At 50.0% G+C, this 11,037-nt stretch overlaps 1 protein-coding gene across 4 annotated transcripts in view; it reads left to right on the top strand.

Annotated features, from left to right (window-relative positions):
• hmcn1 (hemicentin 1) overlaps window positions 1-10,840 on the top strand; it is a 41,421-nt gene extending 30,581 nt beyond the window's left edge. For 2 of the 4 annotated variants that reach the window (XM_061297346.1, XM_061297345.1), the window contains 35 exons: window positions 47-188; window positions 256-400; window positions 483-610; window positions 691-847; window positions 957-1,078; window positions 1,160-1,324; window positions 1,430-1,537; window positions 1,603-1,740; window positions 1,802-1,936; window positions 2,013-2,282; window positions 2,349-2,539; window positions 2,609-2,822; window positions 3,102-3,236; window positions 3,315-3,505; window positions 3,602-3,683; window positions 3,741-4,010; window positions 4,068-4,238; window positions 4,311-4,481; window positions 4,550-4,720; window positions 4,803-4,967; window positions 5,034-5,204; window positions 5,279-5,449; window positions 5,533-5,679; window positions 6,324-6,461; window positions 6,623-6,744; window positions 6,830-7,067; window positions 7,161-7,223; window positions 7,346-7,465; window positions 7,535-7,669; window positions 7,807-7,920; window positions 7,998-8,123; window positions 8,198-8,326; window positions 9,416-9,535; window positions 9,618-9,744; window positions 9,902-10,840. In XM_061297346.1, the coding sequence (XP_061153330.1) occupies window positions 47-188; window positions 256-400; window positions 483-610; window positions 691-847; window positions 957-1,078; window positions 1,160-1,324; window positions 1,430-1,537; window positions 1,603-1,740; window positions 1,802-1,936; window positions 2,013-2,282; window positions 2,349-2,539; window positions 2,609-2,822; window positions 3,102-3,236; window positions 3,315-3,505; window positions 3,602-3,683; window positions 3,741-4,010; window positions 4,068-4,238; window positions 4,311-4,481; window positions 4,550-4,720; window positions 4,803-4,967; window positions 5,034-5,204; window positions 5,279-5,449; window positions 5,533-5,679; window positions 6,324-6,461; window positions 6,623-6,744; window positions 6,830-7,067; window positions 7,161-7,223; window positions 7,346-7,465; window positions 7,535-7,669; window positions 7,807-7,920; window positions 7,998-8,123; window positions 8,198-8,326; window positions 9,416-9,535; window positions 9,618-9,744; window positions 9,902-10,268 (5,559 nt within the window). In that variant the 3' untranslated portion in view covers window positions 10,269-10,840. Of the gene's footprint in view, window positions 1-46; window positions 189-255; window positions 401-482; window positions 611-690; window positions 848-956; window positions 1,079-1,159; window positions 1,325-1,429; window positions 1,538-1,602; window positions 1,741-1,801; window positions 1,937-2,012; window positions 2,283-2,348; window positions 2,540-2,608; window positions 2,823-3,101; window positions 3,237-3,314; window positions 3,526-3,601; window positions 3,684-3,740; window positions 4,011-4,067; window positions 4,239-4,310; window positions 4,482-4,549; window positions 4,721-4,802; window positions 4,968-5,033; window positions 5,205-5,278; window positions 5,450-5,532; window positions 5,680-6,323; window positions 6,462-6,622; window positions 6,745-6,829; window positions 7,068-7,160; window positions 7,224-7,345; window positions 7,466-7,534; window positions 7,670-7,806; window positions 7,921-7,997; window positions 8,124-8,197; window positions 8,327-8,851; window positions 9,179-9,415; window positions 9,536-9,617; window positions 9,745-9,901 lie in introns of those variants that run through there. The other 2 variants (XM_061297349.1, XM_061297347.1) reach the window with 2 other exon arrangements.
• The last annotated feature ends 197 nt before the right edge of the window (window positions 10,841-11,037 follow it).

An 11,037-nucleotide genomic window follows, 5' to 3' on the forward strand; every position in this document is an offset into this window, starting at 1 on the left:
TTTCTCCTGAGGTGTGTACCTGAATGATTTTTTTGCCATCGCGCAGGCGTCCGCACGTGTGCGCGTTCTCTCCGAGGGCCGCTACTTACAGATCAACGTGGCTGAGCTGAGTGACAAGGCCCAATATACGTGCGTGGCCAGTAACATTGTTGGCAAGACCGCACGCCAGTTTAACCTGAACGTCAACGGTAAATAGACGTATTCACGTCGACGCCGATTCACAATGTTAACATAACAACGTGTCTTCTTCTTCAGTGGCACCGACAATCCAAGACGGACCTCAGACCGTGTCTGTTCTTCTCGATAAGCCGGTTGTGCTTGAGTGTATTGTCGACGGTGTGCCAGCACCCCGGGTCACATGGAGGAAACATGGAGTTGTGTTGGCTGCAAATAACCCCAGGTACACAAAATCTTTCGAACTCCAAAGCTGATTTTTGCATTTTCTCCCGTCCCATCAATATTTGCTCCTATTTTGTGCGCAGGCATACCTTTATGGACGACGGCTCGTTACACATCAGCTCTGCACAGGTGACCGACACCGGCCGCTATTTGTGTATGGCCACCAACCCGGCCGGGACGCAACGCAAGAGAGTAGACCTCGAAGTATACGGTGGGGGGACAGGAAAAAAAACATGCAAAAAAAAGAATGTGTCCATCATCAAACTGTTTTGATATGCTGTCACCTTTCAGTGCCTCCTTCCATTCTTGATGGACGCACCAATGTGACGGTTACCGTCAATGTTCAGACCACCCTCGCTTGTGAGGCCAGCGGCATACCCAAGCCCTCGGTGGTCTGGATGAAAAACGGACAAGAGCTCAATACTGACCAGAACCAGAATATGTACAGGTTGATTCAGGTTTTTCTACCCCTCTGTTTTATCATCGTCTGCTCGTCACTGCCAATCAGTCATTCTCTCCAGTGTTTTCCATCTTCTGATGTGATTTGTCCTTTGTAGATTGCTCAGTTCGGGTTCACTGGTAGTGATAGCACCCACAGTGGAGGACACGGCTTTGTATGGATGTTTTGTCTCCAATGAGGCGGGGGAAGATGCCAGATTCATCAATCTCACCGTCCAAGGTGACTCACATCACGACTCTCCATTTGTATTGCTCAGGGTGAATCGAAAAAAAAAGCCTTTGGCTTCTGTCGTCTTCCTAGTTCCTCCATCCATCGCTGATGAACCCACAGACCTCGTCGTCGCGAGACTGTCCCCAGTGGTCGTTGCCTGTACTGCCTCGGGCATCCCGGATCCCACAATTCATTGGAGCAAAGATGGCGTTGAGATGCTCAAGCTGGGACAAGGATACAGGATCTTGCACACGGGTCGGTGTTCTAATGCTTTTTGTCGGAACTGCCTTTATATTTCATGATGCACCTTAAGGTCGATCTATACATTGCAGTGATGTTGGTATATTGGGCTGTGTTCAGGTCAAATTGAAATAAGCTCAGCTGAGCTCAGTCACGCCGGACGCTATTCATGCACGGCGAAGAACGCCGCAGGCTCTACTCAACGCCACGTGCAGCTCACCGTGCAGGGTAAGACTTGAGCAAACGGGCCTCGCTTTGCATCCACGTGTTCTTTTTTTCCACCATTTTCTTAGAGCTTCCCGAGATCCATTCCCACCCATCCACCCTGGAGGTGATCCTCAATAATCCCATCGTGCTGCCCTGCAGGGCCACAGGCTCACCAAGGCCGACAATCACCTGGCAGAAGGAGGGCATCAATATAAACACCGCAGGTAAACACTTTGTCAGCCATTATTCTTACGTGACGGATTGGAAAGTCTCGTTCTCCGACAGGTGGAAGTTTCACAGTGCTGCCTAACGGGAGTCTCCAGATCATCAAGGCGTCTGTGTCCAACTCTGGAACTTATATATGCGTGGCTCAAAACCCAGCGGGTACAGCCTTGGGCAAGACCAAACTCAGAGTCCAGGGTGAGTAAGACATAGCTGCTTGGAAATATTTGAAATCCTATTCACGTGGTGGACATCTGATACTTATCCTCCCCAGTACCTCCAGTCATCAGATCAGACAGGCAAAAGTACCTGGCTCCCGTGGACTCCTCGGTGACGCTGCATTGTCAATCGGATGGCGTCCCTCCACCTTCCGTGACGTGGCACAAAGACGGCCAGCCCATGGGGGGATCGCTACGTCAGCGAGCGCTGGCTTCGGGCTCCTTGCAAGTGGCGTTCGTCCACCCGGCCGATACGGGGATTTACACTTGCACCGCCGCCAACTCGGCGGGAAGCGCAAGCCTGGAGATGAGCCTGACTGTGCAGAGTGAGTCGCATTGGATTGATTGGATTGTATGGAATCACCTCATTCCCAAAAATGTCCCCTTTGCAGTCCCCCCCTCCATTCTTGACTTTGAACAGGAAGTAGTTGTGGTGGAAGGTAAGCAGGCCCAGCTGGCATGTGTGGCCAAGGGCGTCCCACAACCCACCCTGTCTTGGGAGAAGGACGGTGTTCTTTCAGGAGTGCAAACAGGAGAATACACCATTTTGCCTTCTGGGGAGCTTGTTATTGATACCGCTCAGGTGAGGACTCCATTTTTTTGCCTGTGTCTCGTGTGAAAAATAATCATCTCCCTCCGTTTGACATCTCAGCCTGGTGATGCAGGAAGTTACACATGCGTAGCCAGCAACGATTTGGGTCACGACAGTCGGACAGCGAGCCTGTCTGTTCATACGCAGCCGGTCTTCACCGAGTTGCTTGGTGACATCTCCCTCAACAAGGGCGAGCGCCTCCTGCTGGAATGCGGAGTCAGCGGGATCCCCCTGCCCAGGATCACGTGGGCCTTCAACGACAACATCCTTCCAGGTGCATGCGAAACTAAAAGTATTTCTGAAAATGTTCTTATTTTATATCGTTTATACAGTAGCCGTGACTATGGACTTTTTTCACCATATTTTTCTAATGTTATTGTTATTGTGATAGCCCAGCGTCCCAATACTTTTTATTTTGTTTAAGATGTAATCCACTAAAGCTAAATTGTGTTGACTTGTGTTACGAAATAAACTAAAAAGAAATACTACTGATCTTAGATGAGGTCGGGAGGATGAATTTTCTACCATTGTGTCTGATCTCTTGATGTTGTAGTTCACTATGATCACGTGAGCGGCCGCAGTGAGTTGGTGATCGAGAGATTGAGTAAAGAAGATTCTGGCACTTACACCTGTGTGGCCCAAAACCCAGTTGGAAGCATCAAATCTTTGGCTTTTGTGGATGTCAAAGGTAAGATGACCTCCCTCCCTCCCTCCCTCATTGACTTGCAGCTTCAACCATTCCCATGACATCTCTCCACTTATTCAGAGCCTCCCATCATTGACGGGGACCTTCACTCCAATCGTGTCGAACCTCTCGGCGCCAACGCCGTCCTGAACTGTGACGTTCGGGGAGACCCGCTTCCTACCATCCAGTGGAGCAAAAACGGAGTCAACTTACACATCAACGACCGCGTCCGGCGACTGGACAACGGTTCTCTGGCCATCTATGGCACAGTGGTAGGAAAGAACTTTAGATCGTGCGTCTCCAATACCACGTCACGTTTCCACGGATAATTGCGTCTTTTTGTCAACTTTAATGGAATTTTTCCACAGGTTGAAGATGCAGGCACCTATATTTGCGTGGCAGTAAATATTGCTGGCGTTGTGCAAAAAAGTGTCTCCCTGACCCTACAGAGTAAGTACGCTGTGTGAGAATATCTTTCCGGGCTGACCCATAGAATCTTTTTCCCAGGTGCGCCCACCTTTACAGTAGAGCCCGTCACAACGGTGGTGGACGCCGGCACTACATTGGTGCTCAATTGCCAGGCGGAGGGTGAGCCCACCCCCGTGATAGAATGGTCTCGCCAAGGACACCCTCTATTAGCCAGCGACCACTTCTCCAGTCTATCAAACGGCTCCCTCAGGGTGAACAGTGCCCAGAAGGAGGACACAGCTGAGTACGAATGCGTGGCCAGAAACTCACTTGGATCGGTACTGGTTCGGGTCGGACTGACTGTTCGAGGTAAGTCTGCGTTACTCATACGTGATTACAAAAGGTTGACAATTTATTTTTCCTCAGTGCACGGAGGCTACTCCGAGTGGGCCGAATGGGGCCCTTGCACTTCGACGTGTGGAATTGGTTCCCAGAAGAGGCAGCGGCAATGTCACAATCCACTTCCCGCTAACGGGGGACGCCACTGTGCAGGATTGGATACGGAGACACGCAGTTGTCACGGGAAGCCTTGTCCGGGTACGGCTACCGTTAACGGCTGGGGATGGTAACACGTGGTACACGCGAGGCTTGAGGATTTGTACATTTCAGTTGATGGGAAGTGGTCAGAGTGGTCTTCGTGGGAGGAGTGCTCACGCACATGTGGACACGGTAACAGAACCAGGGTGCGGAGCTGCAGTCAGCCCCCGGCTCAGCATGGAGGCAGGCCGTGTGAGGGAAGGGCCCTTGAGGTCATCATGTGTAGTGTCCGACCCTGTCCAGGTAATGCCTCCTTATTTTGCCAAAGGTAACAGGATACGTCTTTTCCCATAGCGTTTTGACTTGTGCAGTGGCAGGTGGCTGGGGGCCATGGCTTCCTTGGAGCCCATGCAGTGAGACCTGTGGAAAAGGGATGCAGTCCAGAATCCGGCTGTGCAACAACCCCCCGCCTGCATTCCATGGGTCACCGTGCGATGACACAGACACACAAAGTCAAGTGTGCAAAGAGAGAGCATGTCCCGGTAAGCACGCCGTGGAATTCATTTGTACTGGTGAACTCTCCTTTTTCCGGCATGTACTGTAGCTCATGATTCCGTTCACCAGTTGATGGCAAGTGGTCATCGTGGGTGAGCTGGGGAGCCTGCAGCGTTTCCTGTGGGGGTGGCACCAGACAGAGGACACGCCTCTGCGCCGGCCCGCAATACGGCGGCAGGCAGTGCGAAGGCAACGACGCACACCTTGACTTTTGCAATAGCGAGCCCTGTCCAAGTGAGTTCTCAGCGCTTTGCCAAGTCCCACCCCCTGCGGTTAAGCCTTTTTTATTCCGTCTATTAGTCAACGGGAACTGGGCTCCGTGGAGCAGTTGGGGGAGTTGCAGCAAGACATGCAACGGAGGGCAGATGCGGCGCCACAGGACATGTGACAACCCCAGGCCGGCCAACGGTGGCAGAGCGTGTGCAGGCGCAGACGCACAGATACAAAGATGCAACACGGGCGTATGTCCCGGTGCGTAATTGGACTTGTGTCCTTCAAGCTGTTTGTGAGGATGTCTTCAGGGTGTTTTGCATGGACTCTTGCAGCTGATGGGAACTGGGGACTATGGCAGTCTTGGGGAGAATGTTCCGCTTCCTGCGGGGGTGGACAAAGGACACGCGTGCGTCTCTGCAACAACCCGTCACCTAGTAACGGCGGCCGCTCGTGCCCGGGAGACTCCTCCCAACTGTCCAGGTGCAACCTTGAGGCCTGTCCAGGTAAGCTATGCAATTCCTTGCACCAAAAGCCGAAAGCTGAAATGGTGTGTGTGTGTGTGTGTGTGTGTGTGTGTGTTTTCCAGGTGGGCCCCAGATGGCACGAGGAAGCATTATAGGGAATATCAATGATATTGACTTTGGTATCGCCATACTGAACGCCACTGCCGTCGACACCACGTCCGGGGGCAAACTCATCAGAGCGTCTATTTCCAATATACCAAGATCACTAGGTCAGTTACCGTATTTTCCGCCCTATAAGGCGCACCTAAAAACCTAAATTTTTCTCAAAAACCAACAGTGCGCCTTATAGCCCGGTGCGCCTTATATATGGACCAAATTCCTAAATTTAAACTGGCCCAAAGCATTGTGTCATGAAATCAATCATAAGTGGCCCGCTGAAGACTATGAATCATGACTCAAAAAGACTATGGATGATTATTTTATGATTATAAAGTAATTTGTTTCCGTCTGAAGTTGAAATAAAAAAGATAAAATGGAGAATGATTTGATTTGGATTAAAAATCTGACATGATGCATTAAGGGTGCGCCTTATAGTCCGGTGCGCCTTATATAAGGATAAAGTTTTAAAATGGGCCATTCATTGAAGGTGCGCCTTATAGGCCGGTGCGCCTTATAGGCCGGAAAATACGGTACAAAAAAAAAAACACTTGAATATTTGGTTCTCAGTTGAAGTAACAAGTGAATCATCATTTTTGACACAATCTTGTAAGATCTCTGTAGAAACTTGCTATCATCCAATCCAACTTCTTTTCCTATTTGCCCATGACACACCTTTGACCCAGAACTTCAACGGTTATTCCCTAGGACCTGCCCTATTAAAAAGCCTCCCTGTGTCCTCTAACTTTGATTGAAGGGCCTGCAATGAGGAAGCTGATTTCCATTCTGAATCCCATCTACTGGACCACTGCTCAGGAAGTGGGCCAGGCTGTCAACGGCTACACGTTAACCGGAGCTATCTTCAGGCGTGAAACTCAGGTGGAATTTGCCACAGGTAGATGAGCTGCCGCCTACATGAACTTCACTGCTTTGCAAAGAACCACAAATATCGGCTCATGTGCTTCTGTCTGGAAACTAGAATTGATCAAACAAAAATATTGCAGGGATCAAAGGGACATAATGCTCCAACTCTCCATTGTTTCTTCTCAAACGTAGGTGAAATTCTAAGGATGACTCACATTGCCCGGGGCTTAGACGCAGATGGAGCATTGTTGCTGGACATCATCATAAACGGACAAATCCTTCAGCTGCCTTCCCATGCCGAGATCAGCATCAAGGTGCACAAATGATTCCGTTGCTTCTCATTTGTAACATTGATATTGTTTCTATCTTTCAAATGAATTTAATTGATGTTCCTATCAGGACTACACCGAGGACTACATCCAAACAGGCCCGGGTCAGGTCTACGCTCTGTCCACCCGCATGTTCAGCATTGACGGGGAGAGCGTGCCCTACTCTTGGAACCACACCATCTCCTACGACGTGTCCAGGGGCAAGATGCCCTACTTGGTGCAGACGCTTCATGCCACCGCCGTCAGCGCTCGCTATCACAGCGCGGAAGAGGCGCTGGAATACACCATCCGAGCTCGTATCACCAAGGGTATGTATGACCCGAGTGTGCAGCTTTTCTTACTTGGACTTCTTCCTACTGTAGGTTCTCTCATCTTCATGCCACTTTTCCTTTTCATTCCAGGTGATCGCAGTAACCAGTGTCCTCATGGATTTACTTTGGTTTCTGCTGGGCCCTACTGTGCAGGTTGGTGCTCTTGCCCGTGGCTCTTTTCACGCTATAGTGATGATGGGCTGAAGGATGTCTTGGATATCACGTGAATAAACTCAAACTCAAACTCAAACTCAAGGATGGTTTATACATTGCAGATGAGAATGAGTGTGAAGTGGGAAAGCCGTGTTCTCACGCATGTCACAACGCCATGGGCACTTACTACTGCTCGTGTCCCCGAGGGCTCGCCATCTCAGCTGACGGCAAGACCTGTCAAGGTAAAGGCAGCTCGTCGACAGGGGGCGGCCATTGTTGTGCTAACCTAAACCAACGTTGGTCCCCGCTAGATGTTGACGAGTGTTTGCTGGGTGCGACCATGTGTCACGATGGACAGGAATGTGACAACACTATTGGATCATACCGCTGCGTTATGCGCTGCGGCCGCGGGTTCAGAAGAACAACTGCCGGCCACGGTTGCACAGGTCAAATTCTAAACATTTTTTGGAACTAGACCATGTCTGAATCCAGAATTTGATTGTATGCAAGTCATTGACAAAAATGTATCACCTCAGCAAACTCATTCAATTCCAGTGACGGACGGCTGTTTTTAAATCTTCAGATATAAACGAGTGCCAGGAATCCAATCCATGCAATCAACTTTGCCTGAACACCATCGGTAGTTATCGCTGCGCCTGCGAGCCCGGCTTCCAGCTCAGGAGTCGGCGCTGCGTCGGTGAGCATATAAACATGTTTCCCAATGCTTTGCACCTCTTTGTATGAAAGTGATGTCATTCCAAATTGTCACTTCAGATATAAACGAGTGCAGACAGAGGGTCTGTCGATCCGACCAGCAGTGTAAAAACACCCGTGGCGGCTACAACTGCATCGACCTGTGCCCCGCCGGGATGAGCAAAGGTGCCAACGGGACGTGCGTAGGTCAGTACGCTGGGCTCAAGTCCAAAGCCATCCATCCTAGGAGTGTTCATTGACCGGCAACACACTTGTGGTAGATATCGACGAGTGCAACGATGGCACCCATCGGTGCCGATACAACCAGATGTGTGAAAACACCAGAGGGAGTTACCACTGCACGTGCCCACGCGGGTACCGATCCCAAGGAGTGGGCAGGCCTTGTCTCGGTACGTCCGTCATCTTCGGCTTTCAAACGCTGAGCAGCTCGGTTTCTCGCTCGTGTGTTCCGTTCATTTGCGAGATCTCAAAGGGATGATTCTTCATCTTTTGCTCCTTTCTGTCTCCAAGCGAACTCACCTGTCGCTTGTAAACAGACACGCCTCTTCGCCGTCTTGTTAAAGGTGGCCGCTTGCTTCCGCAACTCGAGTGCTGCCGACTGCCTCCCTTTGAAAGATGCATGGTAGCGTGCCTTTTTCTTTTTTGCTCCAGCATAAGAAGAAGAAGTCAAGGGCTCCGTTCTCCACGTCTCAGTGGTTAGGACTTCTTCTTTTTTTTCCAGCTCTGCTTCGTAACAGCACACTCCTGCCTGTAACATCATTAACCTGTCACAATGTGTTGGTGTACATAGGGGTAACTGATGTATCCCCCCCCCCCCCCATCCTCATCTCCCTGCACCCACCACATTTCTTTTCTTTCTCTCCTGGTCATCTATCTGCTTTCTTTCCTCCACCTCTCCTCCCGGCGCTGGGCAGATGTAAATGAATGCGAGCGGCTTCCGCAGCCCTGCGCCCAGCGGTGCGTCAACACCCGGGGCAGCTTTCGCTGCAGCTGCCCGCCAGGGCGCTTCCTGCTGGGGGACGGCAAGTCTTGCGCCGGGCTCGAGCGCCTGCCGACTTACGGGAGTTACTCGTACGGCTTCCCAACGTCCTTTCCTGAGCGCCTCTACCGCAACTTGGCTTCGCGCAGCTATCACTCGTACAGCGCCGAGCAAAGGGGGCGGAGCCGAAGAGGACTGCCCATAAATCAGGGCCCCAAAGCTTGTCGCCAGGGGTTTGTGTCCGAGGATGGCCGCTGCTTAGGTAACTATGGAGAGTAGGCAGGGTTCACCTGATTCAAGGTGGACTGGAAAATGTTTGTTCTGTGGCTATTTTATCCGACTGATTATAATTCTTGATGGGAAATTCACCCACCACTCACAGTTCAACTTTATGGAGAGCTTTGGTGTCAAATGCTATTGCATTTTATTGAAAGGTGTTTCTAGGCCTTCCGATCGGCAACTTGATGATCCACTGCTGGCATTGTGCGCTATGTGGCAGATATCAACGAGTGCGAGGTGAGGGATTCCTGCCAGCACGAGTGTATGAACACACCAGGAAGCCACAGGTGTCTTTGCCCGGCCGGTTACCACCTCATGGCCAACGGCAAGACGTGCCAAGGTGAGCGAGCCAGCGAGCGCCGGGCTTCTGGGCCACTTCAACCTAGCACAGAAAAGACATTTGGATGCCGTTGTATTTCCAGATATCGACGAATGTCTCGAGCAGAACATCCAATGTGGAGCCAACCGCATGTGCTTCAACATGAGAGGAAGTTACCAATGCATTGACACACCTTGTCCACCAAACTACCAGAGAGAGCCCACCACGGGGTAAATGCAGATAAAATGGATTAGATTACAGTTTTTCAAATTCACATTGCTAAATAAGCATGCTCTATGGATTCTTCGCTCATTGTAATCATTTTAGATAGATTTCAAAACCCAAATTGTTCCATGCTCTTTACAGATAAATACTCATCTGTTTCAGGTTCTGTCTGAAGAACTGTCCTCCAAATGACCTGGAATGCGCTCTGAGCCCCTACGCCCTGGAGTACAAGCTCCTGTCTCTTCCGTTCGGCATCGCCGCCAACCAAGACCTCATCCGACTGGTGGCCTACACGCAGGACGGAGTGATGCACCCTCGGACCAACTTCCTTGTGGTGGACGAGGACGTCACGTTACCTTTCGCCATTCGAGACGAGAACCTGAAAGGGGTGCTGTTTACTACCCGACCCTTACGAGAGCCTCGCACGTACCGCATGAAGGTGCGAGCCCTCTCTTACAGCCAAGACGGAGGCATCGAGTACCAGACCACCTTCATTGTCTACATCGCTGTCTCCGCCTTCCCTTACTGAGAGCACTTAACATGACAAAAGGTTGCATCCTCTTCATCCAACGCCACTGGGATTCATCGAGTTTACTTTTAGAGAATGACATTATCTTGTGTGTGAGGGGCTATTGGGAACGTGGATTTAAATAGTCCTGGACAATTGATTGCTTTTAATTGAATCATCGTTTATTCCAAAGCTGTTTCGTGGGCCTCAGGTCTGGGAGCATGTCAGGAAAGAATTAAAAATTGAGGAGCAATTACATTGATTAATTTATTTGGAGGTGTACCACAAGGTTTTTGTCCAAATATTCCAACTTTTAACTGACTGGGAAGTTCTTGAATCAAATGACATTGTGGAAAAGTGGCATGTATAAGGTGTGAGTGCATGGCACAAAGGCACCCTCAGGTATCATCATCCATTGGAACCACGCATCATTAGAACCTCGAGTGATCCACCAATTGATGCCGAGATGTATTTTATTTTTGGGGATTTGTACAGAAGTGGTTTTTTTTTTTGTTACATGTATTGCTATGTACTGTCATTATTTTCCCCTCTTTTTTTTAAATAAAAATAAAATGACATCACAGTGCAATTAAGCTTCAATGTCTTGCTGTGCTTGCATGGTCTTCCCAATAGTGTTGGCTCGTGAGTGAACGATTCGTTCAAAAGATGGGATCATTTCAGTGAACGGGAGTGAACGAATCACTTTAGGAAGTTCCTAAAGTGATTCGTTCTTTTTTCAGTTCATACGACTCCAACCAGTAAGTGGTAATGCGCATTGAAGCTGGTGCCA

Source organism: Syngnathus typhle, linkage group LG14 (assembly GCF_033458585.1).
Source record: "Syngnathus typhle isolate RoL2023-S1 ecotype Sweden linkage group LG14, RoL_Styp_1.0, whole genome shotgun sequence".
Lineage (NCBI taxonomy): Eukaryota > Metazoa > Chordata > Actinopteri > Syngnathiformes > Syngnathidae > Syngnathus > Syngnathus typhle.